At 36.6% G+C, this 13,293-nt stretch overlaps 1 protein-coding gene across 1 annotated transcript in view; it reads left to right on the top strand.

Moving 5' to 3' along the window:
- The first annotated feature begins 765 nt into the window (after positions 1-765).
- Positions 766-13,293, top strand: part of ARSB (arylsulfatase B) — a 72,551-nt gene continuing 60,023 nt past the window's right edge. Inside the window, exons 1-4 of the mRNA XM_026670592.2 lie at positions 766-1,044; positions 6,724-6,910; positions 8,256-8,446; positions 9,787-9,994. Of these exons, the coding sequence (XP_026526377.1) occupies positions 784-1,044; positions 6,724-6,910; positions 8,256-8,446; positions 9,787-9,994 (847 nt within the window). The 5' untranslated portion in view covers positions 766-783. The remainder of the gene's footprint in view (positions 1,045-6,723; positions 6,911-8,255; positions 8,447-9,786; positions 9,995-13,293) is intronic.

The following is a 13,293-nucleotide window of genomic DNA, read 5'->3' as shown; positions in this document are numbered from 1 at the left end:
CAACTTTAAGACTTGTGGACTTCAATTCCCAGAAATCTGGGAGTTGAAGTCCACAAGACTTAAAGTTGCCAAGTCTGGAGACCTCTGCACTAGAATATAAACAGAGTAAATCCCATTCCTTATTAGCACTGATGTTTTCTAGTTTGGGTAATGAAACATCTGCAAGAAAACAACCAAGCTCAGAGAGCACCAAGGACCCTACAAATTAGAGGCGATACAATTCAGTTAACCCTACAATAGGAAAGGGGCTCTACTCTTCAGAGGAAGGTGAACCACTAGTCTCTTCTTGCTCACTTATATGTTCGCAGCTGGCCCAAACTCACTTTTCCATCTCCAAGATGTGGATTGTGTCCCTCCAACAACTGTTCACTACAGCCACAGCCCCATTCAGCAAAGCGCATGAGGAGGGATACTAGAAGTTGTCTTCCAGCAAGATTGCACTGGTGCAAACCGGCTCTCTGAACGGGGACCTCTCTAAATGGGGACCCGGGCCCAGCTTAAAGGCCGGCCGGTTCTCGGGCTTGCACTCTGCACCCGATAGTCATTTCATCACACTACATGGCCCATTAGCCTCAACTGCACAACGGTGGAGTTCACCTAGAAAAAGGCGCTTCAAGCGAACCAGCGGGCTCCTAGTCCCGCCTCCTTTCATTGCCCTGGGAGAAGCTGCTTCGTCCGGATTGGGCGGATACGCTGAGTTTGATGGTGGTCCCGCCTCTGGATCATAGTTCTTCCTTATAGGCGGGCGGTCAACTTAGTTCCTGCTCGACCAGACGAGGAGCGATGGATCGGCGACTCCTGTTCGTGGGGCTGCAGGTCTTATTGCAGCTGTGTCCTCTGCATGCAGGGTCTCCAAGCTCGTCGCCGCATCTGGTCTTCATCCTGGCCGACGATCTAGGCTGGAACGACGTGGGCTGGCACGGCTCCCAGATCCGCACCCCGAACTTGGACGCGCTGAGTGCCGGCGGAGTGCGTCTGGAGCGCTACTATACGCAGCCCCTATGTACTCCCTCTCGCAGTCAGCTGCTGACCGGCAGGTACCAGGTAGGTGCTAAAAGGAGTTGAGCTTGTCCCCAGGAAAATTGAGGTGTATAACAACAATGGCTGGTTTTTTTTTCTTAACCCGCACCTCTTGCAGAAGGAGGTAAAACTTTGGTGCTTTGAACCCACTTCGATAGGAGAGAGAGAGTTTTATAATAGGGTCTTCTATTATATATTGGTGTAGGGTCTCCTGCTTGAATAGGGGATTGGACTAGTAGAAGACCTTCAAGTCTATTACTCCATGTCCCATAAAGAATTGGAAAGAGTGCCGAGAAAAGCAACAAAGATGATTAGGAGACTGGAGGCTAAAACTTATGAAGAATGGTTGCAGGAATTGGATATGCCTAATTTAATGACAGGTGACATGATAGCACTGTTCCAATATCTAAGGAGATGCCACAAAGAAGAATGGGTCAACCTATTTTCCAAAGTATCTGAAATCAATGGATGGAAACTAATCAAGGAGAGAAGCAATCTATAACTAAGGAGAAAATTCCTGACAGTGGAAACAGCTCCAAAAGTTGTGGGTGCTCAAAACTAAAGATTTTTAGGCAGAGATTGGACAGCCATTTGTCTGAAATGGTATCTGTTCCTGCTTGAGCAGGGGCTTGAAGACTTCCAAGGTCGCTTCCAACTCTGTTATTCTGCTATTCTGTTAATTAAACTTGAACTGGAAAAATATTGGATCACATTATAAAGCCTGCCTTGATTTTCAGAACCAGGTCAACCACGATGATTTTCTGAGAAAAAATATATCATTCATAAATCAGGAGAAATCATGACCAGATAATACAGAATGACAGAAGGTGGAAAGGTGGAATTAAACATTTCCTCAGGGGTGGGATATAAAGTGTAGACTTTCCCAAAAATCTCTTTATTTATTTATTTATTTTATTTATTTGATTTGCCAATTGTTTACAAGATAATAAGTATAAATGTATACATAGTTGTGAATACATGAAATGGTTACATACAAGAAAAATAAAATTTAGGCCCAGTTCTTCTTTTACCTGATGTTAAAGATGAGCAGGAGACTAGCCAAATTGCTGATACTTTAGGTTTAAAGAATGTGAGGAAAAGAATCTCTATAAATTAGGAAATTGGTATTAAAGGCAAATATAATTATTAAATTTATAAGTTTACATTATACAAATATAAAGGGATGTAGGGGAGAACCAGGTTCAAGTGTCACCCATAGAAGCTAGTCACTTGGTCTCAGCCCAACCTATTTCACAAGGTTGTTATAGAGGAAAGTTGAAGCAAGTGAGGGGTATGTCACTGAGCTACCAGAGGAAATGTCAAGTAGAAAATTAATGAATTGAATACATGAGGCCAACCCTCTGATTTTTAGGAATACATTGATTGATGGTTTGGGAGAATGTTGGAAATATCAGGTGAGCCTAGTTCCTTATGAAAAGGGCAAGTTCTGTGTTGAAGGTTATTAAGAAATGAATTAAAAATAAACTGGGATTGTAGAATAGAGAAAGAGATAATAGAGAAAAGAATCAGTCCTGAAACACTAGTATATACCATTCTATGTACAATACTATAGAGCTAGAAGGTGCAGAGAAGAGCAACAGTCAGCTCACTTCTAAGGAAATATTGCAATATTTGAGATATTTTTCCTTTTAAAAAACAAATAAGGTATAATAGAAATGTGTGCAAGTACAGTTAGTATAAAGAAAATAAGAGTCAACCAATCATGCTGAATTATGGCAGTTTCAGGTCAAATGAAAGAATGCATTTCACATAGGACACATTTAGATTTTGAATTCCTGCAACACAATAAAAAGATGCCTTCGATAAAAAAAAAATTGTTAGGGTAGTTAAAGGGAGATGAGAAACGTAATGCTTTTGACTTGTTTTGCCTCACTTTGTATACATTTAGCCAGTTATTTATTCAGTGTGTTCACTTTGTTACTTAAGTCAGCCTTAAAAGATAAGAAATTGTCTCCTGGTCACAAGATACAGTCAAAATGGATAATGTCCTTTACAGAGTCTTCTTGTGGCTTTTAATTTTGTTTTTCAAGAAATGGGGGTATTGTATATTCTTAAACTTCTCTATTATGGAAAATGACTTATAAATGGAAACACCAATATTTTTTTCCATGTTAGTAAAATGTTTAGTAATAAGTTCCTTTTTCAGCATAGGAGATGAGGGGGTAGAAAACCACAAAACCTTTTCTACTTTCCGGTGAGTATTATACCCAGAATATGTTAATAATAGAATTGTGGGAAGAAACCAACTAAGAAAAACTAATTAGGGTAGTTTTTTTCAATTAGCACCTGTGACTTAATGAACTTTGTGTTTATAGGTGTTTCTTGTTACTCAAGATTTTGAGTTGAATCTCCCTCCCCCACTTTTTTAGAGTGAATGTATTGCACCTAGGAAGTCTGACGATATCCATTTGGAAATAGACTAAAGAGAAACAATTTTTTTTTGGTAATTCTGAAGAATTCTTACAACATCTCAAATTGCACCAGCATGATTGGTTTCTATAAGATACCACAGTGTTTAACTTCTCTTTGAGAACATTTTTGCAGGGGAAAATGTATACATAGATAAAATGCTTGCTTCTTCAAAAGCCTTAGTTCAAGAGTCAGAATTGTACCCTTACTTTCCCCAAAATTTATTTGTTTATTTATTTTTGTCAAGTTATTATTAGATAACAGGTATAAGTATAAACATGGTTATGAATACATGAAATGGATACATATAAGAAAAAAAGAAACAATAGGACAGGGACGGTAGGCACGTTGGTGCGCTTATGCACACCCTCTACAGACCTCTTAGGAAAGGGGTGAGGTCAATAGTAGACAGTCTAAGGTTAAAGTTTTTGGGGTTTGGGGGAAAAAACCACAGAGTCAGGCAGAGTATTCCAGACATTGACTACACTGTTGCTGAAGTTGTATTTCCTGCAATCAAGTTTGGTGTGGTTTACCTTGAGTTTGTATCTATTGTGTGCTCTTGTATTGTTTTGGTTGAAGCTGAAGTATTCATTGACAGGTAGGACATTGCAATATATCATTTTAGGTGCTATACTTAGATCGAACAGAAGGCAGCGTAGTTCTAGTTGTCTAGGTCTAAAATTTCAAGTATGGTGGCATAAGGTATTCTATTACGAGTAGAGGAGTGGAGGACTCTTCTCGTAAAATATTTCTGGACTTTCTCAATTGTATTAATATCAGATATGTAATGTGGGTTCCAGACTGATGAGCTGTATTCAAGTATTGGTCTAGCAAATGTTTTATATGCTCTAGTTAGTAGAGTGATATTACCGGAGAAAAAGCTACACAGGGTTAGGTTAACAACTCTTAATGCCTTTTTGGCTATGTAGTTACAGTGGGCTCTAGCACTTAGATCAAAATAGATCAAAATTGCGATGAGGTTGCTTCAAGGTGTTCCCAGCAACTTAGCACAATGCTTGTCCTGGATACCATTCACCTTTTCTGTATGGAAAAGTGGTTCCCCGTGGTTCCCTGACAAATCAATACATTGATTTCCCTGACAAATCAATACATGAAGCCAATTAAGGTTCACCATACAGAGAGCTAGATTTGCAGCAAAGATGTTTTAAACAAAATAGAGTTGTAATATGTGTATCCTACTTATCTATCAGATCTTTGAACATATTACAAATTTGAGTCTGAATATAAACTAATCTTTTTTTCCTCCCCATTCTCCAACATCCAGGAATGCTCAATATTTTAAAATCTAATAAGTACAAATACATTACTGCTTGTATGTTGTATTGGAGTTATGACCACATTTAGGACCAGGACATCTTTCGCTAAGTGAGACCCTTAAGCTCCAATTTTATGACCTTTTCTGCTATGGCCATTAAATAAACCTCCATGCTCATTCAGTGAATCATACAGTTGTCAAATGAATCTGGCTTTCCCCATTGACTTTGCTTGTTGGAAGCCAATTGGAAAAGTCACAAATGGCGATCTCTTGACTCTGGAACACTGCAACCCTCTTGATCATGTTGCAGCAGTTGTAAGTGCAAGTTCTAGTTGTAAGTATGTTTTTTAGTTTTGTATTAACTTTGAATGGTCATTAAATGAATGGTCTTAAGACCTGTATTCTCTCATAAGATTTCACAAAGACTCAGCATTCATGAGTGAACCTTGGGATTTCTCAAGATTTGAATAATTAAAGGAGGATGCTTCTTGTGGCCCCAGTGAAGATCTGTTGTTGTATCTTTAGTGTACATAAAATGTAAGCTCCTCTAGCTGAGTTTCCATTATACTTTCCTTCTGCCTCTCCCCTCCCCAGCTTTAAGATAAAGAAGGATAGGTAGGGATTTATTAAAAAGAAGAAGACAGAGTTGATGAGTCAATTTCAAACATTTTCTGTAATCAGATAAGTGTACCTAATCTGAAATAAGGAAGTGGCAGTTCTGAGCTTGGCTGCCTTTTATTTAAAATCAAAATACAGATGTCCTATAAATGCAAGCTAACTATGTTTAAGTGTTTTCTTACGGATACATCATGCAAACTATTCTTTATCTTCATATATTTCTTTATTTGGTTATACTTAAAGTTGTCGTGATTGGTTTTTCCAATATTCAGATTTGTCTTCTGATAAACATATGTCACTATAGACCAGGGGTGTCAAACTCGTGGCCCATGGGTTGGATGCGTCACCCACTGGCCACGCCCTCCCCCAGTTTAGCAAAGGGGGGAAAGTCACAATATGTCACATGATGACAATGTGTCGTGTTGGACACCCCCGCTCTAAGACAAATACTGCTAGAACTTGACTTACAACAGTTCATTCAAAGTTGCAATGGTACAGGAAAAATTAACTCATTTTTTCCAGTACCATTGCAACTTTGAATGAACTGTTGTAAGTTGAGTTATGACTGTTTTTCACAATCAATGCAGCATCCCTATAGGCACGGTCTCTTGGCAAGTTATTCATATTTAGGATGGTTACTGGCAAGCGGATCGATGGGGAAGCCAGGTTCACTTAAAAGCCCTGTTACCAGGAGTGGGATTCAACTGGTGTTACTATCGGTTCGGTGTAATGTTTTGCGTGCTCTGTGTGTGTGTAAAATAGCAATTAAGCTGTGCCACCCAGACAGCTGATAAGCGCTGCGTGCAGGTGCGCAGCATTTCAAAAAGCACCTTTTTAATGCTTTTTCAACCTCAGCTGTGCCACGCAAAGCAGCTGAGGTTGAAAAATGCAGGAAATAAAGGTCAGGTAAGAGCCTAGGTGGGTGGGTGGGCCAAACAGCAGCAGACACAGAACCGGTTCAGTGTCTGCTGCTCTTCAGAGCTACCGGTTCTATAGAGCTGGGCAGAACCGGTAGCATCCCACCCCTGCCTGTTACCAATTTAACAACTACAGCGATCCACTTAATAACTGTGGCAAGAAAGATCATAAAATGGGGCAAAATTCACTTAACAAATTATGTCTCACTTAGCAACATAAATTTTGGGCTCAGTGTGATTATAAGTCGAGGACTCCACCTGTTGAAGAGGTATGGACTACAGTTCTCGGAATTTCCCAGCCAGCAATATATTGCTGGCTAGGGAATTCTGTGAGCTCCACACCTCTTCAAATTGTCAAAGTTGAGGAACCCTGCTGTAGATAGAACTGGCTAACCTTCCTAATGTTACATGGGAACTAATGTAACATTAGTTACATTGTTAAGGCACATTTCTTTTCATTAGATCCATACAGGTTTACAGCATCAAATAATTTGGCCTTGTCAGCCAAGCTGTGTCCCACTGGATGAAAAACTCCTGCCTGAACTGCTTAAAGAAGCAGGTTATGTTACTCACATGGTGGGGAAGTGGCATATTGGAATGTACAGAAAAGAATGTCTTCCTACCCGTAGAGGGTTTGATACTTACTTTGGTAAGCTAATCTATTTTCATTCTTTCTTTACGCTGTATGCTAAGAATGTTCTATCATTTCCAATAGCCCGGACTGGTAAGCCAAGTCATGATTTCTTTTATTATTGACCAAGTTATAATTGCCTGAGATCAGTTATAGGCTAAGGCAAACTCCATAGGCTTCGAACTCTGGTGTCCAGGTTCACTGAATGCATCAAGGCAAAACCACACAAATGAAATGGAAACTTAGCGATGAGTGAACCTCAGGTAGAAGATTCGTTTGAACTGGGTAATCAAGACACAAAGAATGAAGCCTTTCAAATTTTAAACAAGTAGCAGAGTGCACAAAAGTGAAACAAATGTACACTATGTACAATTATAAAATGCATTTCTTTTGCCTGTTATTCAGATATATTCTTTGCTGGTTGTCGATAAGCCTAAATGAATCGGCATATGAATTCATAAAGAAATTCTATCATAATTGATATGTTGGGCATGTTGAACACTTGTGTCGATTTATGAAGAGATGCATCAATGTTCTCCAGCCTTGAAACTCTCCAAATACTTTGCTCTTTTGGGAGTTGCAATTTCAAAACATTTGAAGCAAAGTAAGTTGGGAAAATTAGGTAATACTGCAATCGTTTCTGTAGAGGTTTCAGTTTCTAATATAATGTAAGTTTACTGCGCAACGATCTTCAGCTTTGTTGATGGCAGATTCAGAGAAGAACTGGACGTGAAAGCTATATGCATACTCTAATTACTTTAATATTGTCTCTCTTAAAGCTGGAGAAGTCTATTGAAAATATTCTGAGAGACAGAGTGTATCATTCTGTGCAAAAATTGCTAATCGATGCATTTATTAGTTTCAAGGATTCATAATATTCCAGCAGTAGTAAGAGAAAAATATTTTTCCTTATTTGATAGTGGTAAATCGTTATTCTGAGTCTCTTAAGTCACCAGTTGGTGTCAGTAGTAGATCAGATTTTTAAAAACTTGCCTGGAGAACATGAATATAAGTAGCACAAAAGTTGTATGAGCAGCTGTTGCTGCAAGCCTGATTCAGTTTATTCTGTAAATTTCAAAACAAAAACAGCTGTTCTTGCCTACAACATTCTATAATTTTGATATCAATATTTCTGATATATTAAACCACTTAATATATTACTGCATTGCTTTTAATAATTTTACATAATGTACTTATTTATACTTTTTTAAATAGAGGATGGAGTACATTGCCAAATAAGTGATAGAGTTTATTTACTTATTTTAAAAAAATCTGAGAAGGTTTTTTTTTTTTTTTAGTTTTAGGGCATTTCTGCAGATTTGCCTTCTGAAATTATACTATAATTGATCATTCCTTGTTTTAGGCTATCTTCTTGGAAGTGAAGATTATTATTCTCATGAGCGCTGTGTGCCTATTGTGTCTAAAAATGTAACCAGATGTGCTCTTGATTTTCGAGATGGAGAAAAAATTGCGGAGGGATTTAAAACTATGTATTCTACTAACATATTTACAAAAAGAGCTCTTGATCTTATAGCAAGTCATCAGACTGAGAAGGTATAATTATATTTTTTGGTCATACATACATACATTTTTCAACACAGTTAAATATTTGAATGTCCCTGAATGAGTTGTTGTAAGCAAAAGCAGATGGACTATCTGTACGGATAGGTTCCTTATTTAAACATACATTGTTTCCAAGAAAAATAATAGTCTGGGTTATTCCATTGCACTGTGAGGTGTCATCAGTTGTTTCAAGCATGAACTGATCTTATACAGTTTTATATATAGGTTGAAGTAAATAAATAATTCAAAATGGCAAAAATGTTAAGTATTTGGGGGATTCATTCTTCAAATCCGAAAGACTTTAAATGGGAACAATAATATCTCATGAGATTTGAGGCAATCATGCATGATTGTGAATAATTTAAAAATAAATATGAATTTTATTATTTAAGGTTTCTGAATGCTATCTGGAGATACGCAGTTGACATGGCATCTGTTGATTCTATATTTCTGGTTCCTATGCTAAAGCATGATTTATTTAATTATGTTTCATAGCTGAGCCACAATTAACTGGGTTCACCTATACTAATCATGGTGAAAGACACAATGGGGTCATGTGTTTATTTTTTATTTTTATTTATTTATTTGATTTGTCAATTGCTTACAAGATAATAGGTATAAGTATATACATAGTTATGAATACATGAAATGGGTACATATAAGAAAAAATAAAAGAATATATAGGACAGGGACGGTAGGCACGTTGATGCGCTTATGCACGCCCCCTATAGACCTCTTAAGAAAGGGGTGAGGTCAATAGTAGACAGTCTAAGGTTAAGGTTTTTGGGGTTTGGGGAACATATCTAGTTACATATCTGTGAGCTTCTGTTTCTCTCCTATCATCCTCACCTTTGTCATAGCTTACATAATAGGGTTTATATCATTTTGAATCCTGGGTAATCTGGATTCTAAATTGCGGGTAGAAACTTTTGCAAAAACTAAAATGAAGGGACGAAATCATGTGGGAAATTATGGAACCATGGCCAACTGTCTTTCAACTCGTCTCACCTTATTGTAAATGTTTGTCAGTGTCTTTGGCTCCTAAACATATTTCTGTAACAAACAGAACTCTAACTCAGCTGCTATATTCTCTATATTGTAAATGTTTTAAAGTTTTTTAAAACTAATCAAAAGTTTGATTAATCATAATGAGATTATTTGAAAATAATGAGATTATGCTCATTATCAGAACTTCACAGACATGGAAAACAAAGCTCAAGATGTATACATAGATGAAAATGTTATCATTTGTTCTTCTGATGGTTTTATTTAATGCTATGGTTTCTTTTTTTTCTTTTTTCTTTTTGGTCATGTGTATGTTTGTGTTATAGCCATTATTTCTTTACTTTGCCTTGCAATCTGTCCATGAGCCCCTTCAAGTGCCTGAAAAATACATAGAACCATATTCTTTTATCAAAGATGAAAAGAGACGCAAATATGCTGGAATGGTTTCTATAATGGATGAAGCTGTAGGAAATATCACTTCAGCCTTGAAGAGATATGGCCTTTGGAATAATACCATTCTCATCTTTTCTACAGGTAAGAATGAATAATTAAATATATAGGTACCCAGCGATATATCTTGTGATACAGAGGCAGATTGCTATGAAAATGGCCATTGCAGAATAATAATTGCACTGGCAATCAATGGGCTTCCAGAACCAATTTAGAATACTGTAAAGTCCTATATGGTATGGCCCTGAATTACATCATTATGATTCTTTCTTTTCTAAATGTCCAGATAAGATTTGTTCAAGGTCCAAACCTCAAATGAGATAAAAGATGTGTAAGCCACAAGGAAGGTGGTCTTGATACTAGTTCCCCCATTGTGGAACATATTGATCTCACCAGATTCCTTTGGCCCCTTCACTTCTGGGGTTTCAAAAAGCATTAAAACTACTTTTAAAAAAATCAAAGAAGCTTTCAGCTTCTATCAAGGAACATCCAATGATTTTTAAAAATACTTATCGGGGAGGGGAGTTATTTAATATGTTGGTTCTTTTAAATATTGTTTGTTATTGATAGTTTTTTCTGTACATCACCTGACATCGACATGATCAGGTCATATAGAAATAATCCAAATAAATAATTACATCTCTAGAAAGTGAGGCACCATAAGTAGATGATGGCATTTGATATCAAGGGCAGAATTCCGAACCAATTCTACCCTGTTTTGCTTCGCTGCACGATAAGGAAATTGGCAACATTTAATGTACTTACATGGATAAATATGATTGTCACTAATCCTATTTACAGTTGAAATTGGTTTTTTTTTAAATTTGTCAATTTCCTGTGGTACCTTTCATTCCATTTTTTTTTTAACAAATGTTAGGAAACATATTCTTTCCCCAAACACTTGGGAATGATGCAATATAGGCAAACAGTTGATTCACAACATACAAGTTCCAACACATGTTTGTTTACTGTATATGGATGTATTGAGAATTTGTTTTCTAACAAGCCTATTAATGTGTGTACTTACAGTAAATTAAAATATGGTTAACTAAATATTGCTTATAGGGCGTGCATTAGTTTTGCCCAAATTTGCTGTACACAGGTGCTGTAAAAGTACATATGGAAAACTTGGCTTGTTCTTTACAAAACTTACCTTGTGATATTTTAAATATAGAACAATATTGCTATTCAGTTTTTATTACTATGACAATTTTACCCAATGCTTTTTCGAATTGCCATGTAGTTTCTCAAAAGACTTCTTCTGTAAAAGGGCTTTTGCTTTTCTCCCATAATTAAGCATCTCTGAAAAATTGTTCTTAATTTATTTTAGCAATTTTAGGTTACTTTATTATTGAAAATAAAGACTGTTACTGCTAGGTTGCATGTCTGTGGAGATTCTCAAACATTCATGTCATGGTTGTGCCAAAGGTGCTTTTTCAAAAGGCAGTTGTACTTTGTTTTTTCTTGAAGACATTTCGCTTCTCATCCAAGAAGCCTCTTTAGTTCTGGGTTGTAGCTTTCTGTTGTACATTATTAAAACCAGAGAAATCAAGAGAACTATATCAAAGACCAACCTATTCATTATGATTCTGGAAATATGATTGTACAAAAAAAAAGCACATACAGACACACAGGCTGGGCCTCTAAGACATGCAAGAACATCATCCCTGAGAATTTCATCAGAATTCTCTTATTTTTCTTAGAAGTTTCATAAGTAAATTCTCTTGCAACAGAATGAGACAGTTACAAAAAGACCCGGCCTTACCTTGCAGTAAGCTCAATAAAATTGAATCAGCTTCTGAGACACAAATATCCTACCTCTCAAGCAGAGAATATAGCAAAGAAGAAAGAATTGTTTAGCCTAAATATATTAAGAACATTTCAGTTCATGATTTGACTATTGTCTAAAAGTACTTGTAAAAAAGGCAAAATGAATCCAGGTATACTTTAAAATACCTTAACAGCCTTTTCAGGTAAAGTATTAAATAAATCTGCCAGAATTCTACTTTCTGTATATCGGTGGTCCTTGACTTACAACACTTTATTTACTGATCATTTAAAGTTACAACGGCACTGAAAAAAGTGACTTATGACCATTTTTCATACTTATGACTATTGTGGCATCCTCATGGTTGCATGATTAAAATTCAGACACTTCGCAACTGACTCATATTTATGACGGTTGCAGTGTCCTGGATCATGTGATCACCCTTTGCAACCTTCTGACAAGCAAAGTCAATGGAGAAGCTGGATTCACTTAATAACTGTGTTACTAATTTAACACGTGCAGTGATTCTGTGCATGTGAAACTGTAACAAGAAAGGTTGTAAAATGGGACAAAACTCACTGAACAAATGTCTCATTTAACAACAGAAATTTTGGGCTCAATTGTGGTAATAACAACTACCTTTATATATTTATTTATATTATCATACAATTATAAAGATTTTTTGAAGTAGTCCTGGTGTTTTTAAGAATTCCTCTTTTTTAAAGGAAAAATAACTTTAAATCTTAGCATTATACTAACTGTCATAGAGCACACATAGTAATAACTCGACAAATTTCACAGTCCAAACATGAGGTAATTAGAAAACACTTTGCCTAGATTTGTATTTTTTTCATAGGAAGCTGCCTTATGCTGAGTCAGATAATTTAGCCAGTATTATCAGATCAGCAGCGATTTTGAGTTCTGTGCTCCAAATACAAACAAAGCTATGGAGAAGGCTGTTCCTACTACTGTATATCTGGTAATTTCCAGAAGAGGGTGCTACAAGATACGAAATTTACTTATCATGGTCAGAAATTAGTTTAATCTATATTCTTTGTTTTGAAGTGTAACCTTTTCCATATTACTTTCCCACTGTTATGACACTTCTTGCAGCAAAACAATGAGCTAAAATAAATCTTGAGTAAGTTCTCTTCCATCAACAGCTAGTACAATTTAGTAAACATCCTGATCTTCTTTGGTATGCTGTTTGTTGTCTGGGTTGGCTTTCTGGTGCAGCAGTGAAAAAGGTATTGCTGTCCAGATGTAGCCTTTCAGCATCTCTCACCATAGCCACATTAGCTGAAGTTGTTGGGAGTTGTAATACAATATCTGGAGGAATGTAAGTTCTTTATCCTTGTTTCAGTAGACAGTACCAGAGAGTCAGTAGTCTAGTTGAAATCATGAATCCAGTTGTATGGTTACTGAATTTCTAAAATTAGGAGTTAAAGATCTAGGGCTCAGAGTTTCATGGTAAGTCTCTCAACTGAACCTACTTTGCAGCACGGTCATGAGATTAAAACAACAGAATAATGTATCACCTTTCCTAAGCTTCTTGAAGTGGGGATGTATTAAGAATTAATATCCAATTAAGAATCCAGAGGAGACATGGTAGCAG

This window comes from Notechis scutatus, chromosome 2, assembly GCF_049901735.1.
Source record: "Notechis scutatus isolate UNSWTSFEM ecotype Mainland chromosome 2, rNotScu1.2, whole genome shotgun sequence".
Lineage (NCBI taxonomy): Eukaryota > Metazoa > Chordata > Lepidosauria > Squamata > Elapidae > Notechis > Notechis scutatus.
This window is presented reverse-complemented; position numbering and strand designations above follow the sequence as displayed.